General features: G+C 39.9%; 1 protein-coding gene across 1 annotated transcript; it reads right to left on the reverse strand.

Annotated features, from left to right (window-relative positions):
- Positions 1 to 221: 221 nt before the first annotated feature.
- Positions 222 to 8,471, reverse strand: LOC110494226 (homeobox protein Hox-C4a). The gene is made up of 2 exons (XM_021569131.3): positions 2,370 to 8,471; positions 222 to 1,795 (listed from the first exon to the last, which is right to left on the reverse strand). The coding sequence occupies exons 1-2, from the start codon at positions 2,806 to 2,808 to the stop codon at positions 1,410 to 1,412; spliced, it is 825 nt and encodes a 274-aa protein (XP_021424806.2). The 5' UTR covers positions 2,809 to 8,471; the 3' UTR covers positions 222 to 1,409.
- Positions 8,472 to 8,819: the final 348 nt, after the last annotated feature.

The raw sequence follows: 8,819 nt of genomic DNA on the forward strand, positions 1-8,819 counted from the left end.
GATGTCTTCACTCTTATTCTACAATGTAGAAAGTAGTAAAAATAAAGAAAATCCCTTGAATGAGTAGGTGTATCCAAACTGTTGACTGGTACTGTACATATACCTCAATTACCTCATACCCCTGCATATTGATTCGGTACTGGTACCCAAGTTATCATTACCCATTGTGTATTTCTTATTATTTTTATTATTATGCGTTTTACTTTTCTATTATTTCGCTATTTTCTTTCTCTCTGCATTGTTGGGAACGGCCCATAAGTAAGCATTTCATTGTTAGTCTAGACTTATTGTTTGCAAAGCGTGATTAATATAATTTGATTTGATTGGTTAGTTTGTGATAAATAAAGTATTGACCACGGTGTAAGGTATACGGGCACTGAGACTTTTAGCCTAAAGCCGATATGGACCAATGTACCTCCACAATAATTGAATAGTGGCCTATACCCCAAACTATTTAGGGGGGTATGTTTTAAGAGTGCATGATGTTAATCTGAATTTGAGGAAAATATTTTCTACCTTTTGGTGTACTCTGAAAGGGCTATTCTTGTGAGATGACTCGGAAAACTCTTTGACCTTCTCACTCATAGAAGAATAGAATTGTTCCAAAGGAAGTTATTCCAATGACGTATGGACTACCACTTTAGGGTCCGAGCACTTCTTCGTTGGGGACGCTCAAGGGTTTCCCATCTCTTACATGGATGAACTTTCAAAACACAGTGTAGGCCATATGTATATAGAATAGATTTTTGTGCTAAATACGTAAATAAAGATGACAAAAGTATTTTAAACTACTCGACACTGTTTTATTGACCACTGCGACTATCACAAATTACACTATACGTATTTTGTTGCATCTGATCAATTCAAATAAAGCTAAATCACAGAAAAGTCATCACAAAACACACTACACTCATTACCTAAGATGTACTTTTCCTGATAAGAGGTTGTGCTGAAAAATAATTCACAACATTTCACTGATTCACATGTAGGCTATTGCAATATATTGTTTTAATGGTACGTATACTTGCTATTGTTACTGTCACTTCTGAGATTAAAAAATAAATAAATTACCCTACCATTCTTTTTCAGATAATAAATAAAACGATTGTGCATGTAGATCTATTGACATTCAAATTAATTGATAATGTCTATTATTGTTGTCAAAAATGTTTTACAAAAAAATGTAACAATTTCTATCATAAATAAATGAACCCTGTTAACCGTAATAATGCATTGATATCTACACTAATCCATGCTATGTAACATGCAATCGTGAATAACTGTGGACTGAGAGGAAAACCCCGTTTACGCACAAGAACACTACGAGGAACAAATATATAAAAAATAATATGTATTTTTATAAATAATCCGTTGTTTTTTCTTCCTATTTGTTAGATATTATTGTTTGCCTATAACCTTGTAATATCCTGGTTTCTTTCGACTACGGACACTCGAGAGAGTTCCTCCGAAGCTGGCACAGTGTTGGCGACCACCGCACGCTGGAGAGTGCTGGCTGTTGTTGACGCTGTGTTGGACCCGGAGATAACGCTAGTGTTGGAGGAGGATCTCACTTTCGTGTTGGGTAGCCTATGGTCTTTTTTCCACTTCATCCTTCGGTTCTGAAACCAAATTTTGATCTGGCGCTCGGAGAGAACCAGAGTGTGGGCAATCTCGATGCGTCTTCGCCGAGTTAGGTAGCGGTTATAGTGAAACTCCTTCTCCAGTTCTAAGACCTGCTGGCGAGTGTAAGCTGTTCTGGACCGCTTTGTGTCTGCTCCATTGTAATTGGGATTCGCTGAGAGGTTTGGAGAGGTAAATAGGAAAGAGAGGAGAAAGGAAATGAAAAGCAGAAGGAAAAGGAGTGAAGCAAGACTGGCGTAAATTGAAATATGAAAAGAAATAGCGCGGAAAATTGAGAGTGGAATCACTATTATCTAGACCCCAATCAAATATTTCACAGTCAGGGACTCGACTCATGGTCTATATAATGGTTAGCACTTTCTCCACAGCGAGGAAGCAGCTGAATTATTTATTCAACATTACAAATAAAAAAATATTCTTATCCCTCTTTTTCTCTCTCACTCTCTCCTCCCTCTGACACATAGCCTACATAACACAAAAAGCCACATGGCAATACGGTTGTCCAGACTAGTCCCTCCGCTATAAAATTTATGGCGGGTGTAATTGCCAATGCTGACTCGTAAATCCTCCTCATATGTGCCATTTCAAAGGGGCTGCTCTCTCACAACGTACGTAGCACCAGCCGGTTATAGGCAGGCGATGTAGGTAAAATAAGGGTGAAATAGTGGACGAGAGGGCGCGAGAGGGAGGGAGGGCGAGTTATTAGAATAACTACACAGATTGCCTACCGGTACTGACGTGGATTTTCTTCATCCATGGGTACACTACAGGCTGCTTAGACGAGGTAGAGCTGATGGGATGCTCCGGGGTGGCTTGGATGCAGGTAGGCGGCGCAGTCGGTGGGGTCGTAGGGGATGTGGGTAACGGTGGCAAGGGCTCACGTGGAGCTGTCTGTGCCTTCCCCGCGAGAAGATTCCCCGAGTGTGTAAGCCCATGGTCAGTCTGGGGCTCGGGCTCGGGGATGCTTACACAGTTATACGGGCGCTCCTGGTAGGTCACTCGTGGAGGATACAACTCCTGGTGGTGATGCTGGTAGACAGTGTCTCTCATGCGGCTGTAGTATTCAGGGCTGTGTTCTGGGATGTAGCTATTTTGTGAATATTCCTCACAAGGAGGAAATTTCGGATCGATGTAGTTAGAGTCCATCAAATACGAGCTCATGATCATTAATTTCTGGAGTGAAAAATTATTTTTCTACCTTTGTCGTTTTTCTGGTCCATAAAGCCCTCCTACTAGCAAGCGACCCTGTAAAGTTACTTTAACCACGTGACACAGCAGTCCAATGGCAGCTGGCGAGGTAGTTCCCGGATAGGGAACCAAATATTTATAATAATATTTTTGTACTCTTTGTATAGGTGTGACAGTTTTCTCGAGGTTAGGCCTCTTCGATGAAGATCCATATCAAATTACTGAATAGGGCAGAAAGAGGCGAAGGTCAGTGGGATGTTGTGTGGGTATGCGGGCAGAGATACATCTCAGGCTGGGACTGAGGCTGAGCAAAGGTATTATGACATGATTAGGAAAACACAAAAACAAACAGAACAATGTGGCAATGGAGTAATGTGATGTGAACTATGCAGTTAAGCACATATAAACCACTCCATTCCTAAACCATTACAGCAGAACGTAGTCATACTCATAACCCAATGGCTAACACTGATTGATTTAAGAAACAGGACCACATTCTTACCATAGCACACTAAACGTCTAATTAATTAGGCATTATTGATCATCGACAAGCCAATCCGTTGGAGACCGGAACGCAAATGGATAATTCAACAATTTGTAAATTAACACATTCTAAACCAATGAAGATGGTGCTACTACCAGTACTAGGCCACTAATAGATAATAGTAGGCCTACTGCTAATGCTACTTCTCACGATATGAATAGGCTAATAATGATAATATTATGCGTAATATACTATTAGACCATTACTGCACTGTTGGGAATGAGCTCGTAAGTAAGCATTTCACTGTAAAGTATACATACACCTGTTGTATTCTGCGCATGTGACCAATAACATTTGATTTGGGCTATTGTAGGCTTGTTATAACAACAACCATATTGTGATTGCAATGTTTTACCATTTGTGAAGACCGAAGACAGAATAGTCTAGCATTAGGTCGTGGTAGGGTGTTAATAGTAGGAGTAGCCTACATGGCAGCTGTCCTTGCAATAGACTAGCAGTTATTGTTTATCTAATGACCCTATGAGTGATAATGGCCTGGCGGGTTACAGACGGAATCCCCCTCACAGTTCTATATCAGAGCGACTGAGAGCTGAACCTCCAGGTTAACTGTCTCTACTTCCTAAATAATAGGCGTCATTGCTGTGTCAGATTTTATCGGATAAAAATAAAAACGACACATAAAAGTTAGCATGGCTTATTTATTAGAATCGCGCGCCTGCCCGCCCGCTGATGTTGAAGGCTCCTGGTTAAATGTTGTCTGAGTTTTATTGGGCTGTAAAAAGCAGTAAATCAATAGCTTCAAATGATCCCCGCTTGCACGCGTGCTTTACGATTTCTTAGATCATTCTTCTTTCTCTATCTTGCTCCCTCCCCCTCTCTATTTGCAGCACCATCTCATTCTCCTTCTCCATCTTCAAAAGGTTAGAATTTTGCTCACATCCATTGAAGCATTATCAAATGTTCTTGACGGACGTTGTACTTGACACAGCTGAGGTATTGAAATCGCCCATGTATTCCCGTAGAGGCGAATTTGCGGTTGTGTAATTGTTAACACAAATTCGGTTCTACAGGGTGCATATAGACGACTTGAACTGCATTGCAATGCTGCGAGCTGTGATTGTGAAAACGAGAAAATAATATATAAATCCCACTCAGAATAATAAGTAGCCTAGGCCAATGGCATGAGGGCATTGTCATCCAGGAGGAGACATAGGCCTATTCGGCTTGTAAACTTTCTTACAGACTATAGGTTGTGAAGTGTCAATACGCACAACAAAACACATAGTGATCTATATCTTATAGTATAGGCTATTAATGGGTGCACATAATACTATAATGTAAGTTGTGGTAATAATTATATAGAATTCAACATTTCTGTCAACATAGCGTTGGAAGTGAATAGTGTTATCTAAACAGGATGGACACAGAAAACCCAAACATTTAAGACATTTCCGTAACACTGTGAGACGCCGTTAGTCTTAACTATTATACCCATCCCACTCCGCACAACCTGGTTGAATCAACGTTGCAAAGTTATCAACAGCTATTGTTTCAATTCAACTCAGGGTTCAACTAAAAATAGACAATATATATTAGGCCTAGGGTTTAAAGCTTTGGTTGATTTCAAATGTAATCTTCAAGTTAATCATAAAAATGCTGGATTTAAGTCTCCATCACAACCACAGATCAAAGTTAAAGAATAGGCCTAAATCAAATCAAACTTTATTTAACGTGCATTTAAAGTTTGATTAGATTTAGTCCTATTCTTTACCTTAGATTTTTTATTGAGATGGAGACATGAATCCAACATGTCAATTATTATTTTGTAGACAAACTGGCATTCAACATCCTTTAAATGTTGATATTTTGTTGTGTTGTCAACCAAACACAATTCAATATTGCTATTGTAATACAGTAAATTGTCTAAAGTTAAGGTTTTCTTACAAACTAATGTACAGTATTTATTCAACCTTAAAATGAGTAACATCCATGGCCACATATTGAGGTTAGCCTACTGTAAAGGCCTTCTTACGTAATCATAGAGAGCTTGAATGTTCAAGATAGCATGCAAAGGTTGCAGCTCAGTGGAGATCTTCACAATTGCTTTAATAATCTGTACATAATCTCGAACAGCATTGATCACTTGTACTATGTACTTTTAATGTAATCTCAACTGCAATCCAGATCATTTGGTTGTGCGTTTAGATGAAGCACAGTGATAACACATTAAGTTGTTGTATAAATACCAAATATCTGACACGATATTCCCATATGAACTTTGTTGTGCATTTAAATGGTTGACAGCGCAGTGATACCATATTGATACCATACTAAACCAAACATCAGACATTGTTTTTCTATTGGAATTTGGTTGTGCTTTTAGATGGTTGAACGCATAGTGAAAACACATTGGGAATTCATCAAACTTCTGGCTGTCTTTTTGAGTGGGTGAATAAAGGTTGAAATCTCATTGATCAATGTCTCAACCAAATATTACCCAAATTTCCACGTTGAAATGACGTGCACAGTGGGATAGATTAGTAGAGGCAAGACCCTGTGACCTCTGCACTGCTTCTCTCCACCCTCAAATCTTTTGTTGCACAAAATGTATGCCTTTAGCTGAATTTACTAATATGTTAGGCCTACTCCTGGAATGTATAGGCTTAAGCTACACAAAGGAACCGTGAGAAGTAGCTTAAACACACCACAAACAAGTGAATATGCATGCGTAAAACGTACATTTATTGTCAAATGTCTTTCAAAATTGCACTGAACATAACCTTGCGGGTGTGTACCCCTTCCTAATCATAAATATTCCATTTGGAAAAACAGAGGACACAAAGCGACCACGTGACAGTAGAGATGAAAAATTACTTTCTATTATCCCCAAGGGTTTATTGTGTTCCTCATTACCATACTGACCTCTGGGTAACCCGAGTGTGGCACACTGAACAAACGAAATAGACTATGCCTATGCAAGACATCAAATAAAGGAACTCCCAGAAAAATACCTTGAATGTAAGCTACACTGAATAAATATAAACCTCAACGAGCAATAATGATATTAATATGAAGAATAAGAGTAAGCAGCATTTTCAAAAGGAAGAAATTGGCTATAGCCACCCTCTTCTGTTTTGTTTCATATTTGAGAACCTTAGCCTGCTTGATACAAATAGGCTAGTCTAAGAGAGGCCCTTGACTATCTATAAAGTCATTTCCTATAGGCTTATATGTGGGGGAACAAGACTATCGCTTTATTTACCATCCCCCACAGTCCTCTTGCTCTCTCATACCCATTCTCGCTGAAGCCACATTTAATATTAACTGGTAGACAGCTTGACCGGCATTTCACCTCTTGCGTTTGACTCGTTCCAATAGTTCACTGCCAAGGGGTTGATGAAGAATCACCAATTAAATTTGTCTTAAAATCCCATTTAGATCTGTTACCTTATTCAATAATTCAGTATAGGTAGAGATGGAAAGATGAACCCCTTGAGTAAATAATCTTAAGTTATTTCTATTATGGCCAATGGATGTTTCTTGAATCTATAGAAATCATATGGACTCAGTTGCAATATGTAGGATTCTTCAACTCAACGCATGCTTTTGGAAAACGTCTTAAAACTACTACTGTCTGCAACCTCCACCCTCTGGTTTATGGGTTTTACGCAGAACAGAGACTATACATTTAGCCATTTCCTGAAATGTTGTGACTTGGTGGTGATACCCACTTGAAAAGCACTTTCAATTGATTGCAGTAATAGATCAATGACATGCTATTTTATCCAATCAAACAGACCACTTTACTGAGCAATGCTGTTGCCATAGCATTCACTGAAAACAGTAAGGTAACCAACAATGACATTTGCAGGTACACTCTTAGAAAGAGAAAATCTGGATAGAACCAAAAATGATTACATTGCTTGCTTCACATATGGCACCCCTAAAGGTTCTGTATGAACCCTTTTGTAAGGTTCTTTGATCAGAACCCCAGGGGTTATTTTTCACTGAACCAAAATTGGTTCCATATTAGAAACTTTGGGTTCCATGTAGGGTTCTATATGGAACAAATTTCCGTTCTACAGTGGGGAGAACAAGTATTTGATACACTGCCGATTTTGCAGGTTTTCCTACTTACAAAGCATGTAGAGGTCTGTCATTTTTATCATAGGTACACTTCAACTGTGAGAGACTGATTCTAAAACAAAAATCCAGAAAAGCACATTGTTTGATTTTGAAGTAATTAATTTGCATTTTATTGCATGGCATAAGCATTTGATACATCAGAAAAGCAGAACTTAATATTTGGTACAGACAACTTTGTTTGCAATTACGGAGATCATACGTTTCCTGTAGTTCTTGACCAGGTTTGCACACACTGCAGTAGGGATTTTGGCTCACTCCTCCAGACAGACCTTCTCCAGATCCTTCAGGTTTCGGGGCTGTCGCTGGGCAATACAGACTTTCAGCTCCCTCCAAAGATGTTCTATTGGGTTCTTAGTTGCCCTGGCTGTGTGTTTCGGGTCGTTGTCATGCTGGAAGACCCAGCCACGACCCATCTTCAATGCTCTTACTGAGGGAAGGAGGTTGTTGGCCAAGATCTCGCGATACATGGCCCCATCCATCCTCCCCTCAATACGGTGCAGTCGTCCTGCCCCCTTTGCAGAAAAGCATCCCAAATAATGATTTTTCCACCTCCATGCTTCACGGTTGGGATGGTGTTCTTGGGGTTGTACTCATCCTTCTTCTTCCTCCAAACACGGCGAGTGGAGTTTAGACCAAAAATCTCAATTTTTGTCTCATCAGACCACATGACCCTCTCCCATGCCTCCTCTGGATCATCCAGATGGTCATTGGCAAACTTCAGACAGGCCTGGACATGCGCTGGCTTGAGCAGGGGGACCTTGTGTGCGCTGCAGGATTTTAATCCATGACGGCATAGTGTGTTACTAATGGTTTTCTTTGAGACTGTGGTCCCAGCTCTCTACAGGTCATTAACTAGGCCCTGCCGTGTAGTTCTGGGCTGATCCCTCACCTTCCTCATGATCATTGATGCCCCATGAGGTGAGATCTTGCATGGAGCCCCAGACCGAGGATGATTGACCGTCATCTTAAACTTCTTCCATTTTCTAATAATTGCGCCAACAGTTGTTGCCTTCTCACCAAGCTGCTTTCCTATTGTCCTGTAGCCCATCACAGCCTTGTGCAGGTCTACAATTTTATCCCTGATGTCCTTACACAGCTCTCTGGTCTTGGCCATTGTGGAGAGATTGGAGTCTGTTTGATTGAGTGTCTTTTATACAGGTAACGAGTTCAAACAGGTGCAGTTAATACAGGTAATGAGTGGAGAACAGGAGGGCTTCTTAAAGAAAAACTAACAGGTCTGTGAGAGCCAGAATTCTTACTGGTTGGTAGGTGATCAAATACTTATGTCATGCAATAAAATGCTAATGAATTACTTAAAAATCATACAATGTGATTTTCT

This window comes from Oncorhynchus mykiss, chromosome 17 (genome assembly GCF_057628025.1).
Source record: "Oncorhynchus mykiss isolate SJ-2025 chromosome 17, ASM5762802v1, whole genome shotgun sequence".
NCBI lineage: Eukaryota > Metazoa > Chordata > Actinopteri > Salmoniformes > Salmonidae > Oncorhynchus > Oncorhynchus mykiss.

Coding starts and splice junctions, on each gene's coding strand:
- LOC110494226 (XM_021569131.3), bottom strand. CDS start 2,808: ATGATCATGAGCTCGTATTTGATGGACTCTAACTACATCGATCCGAAA. Junction 1,796..2,369: donor GAAAATCCACGTCAGTACCG/GTAGGCAATCTG, acceptor CAAACCTCTCAG/CGAATCCCAATTACAATGGA.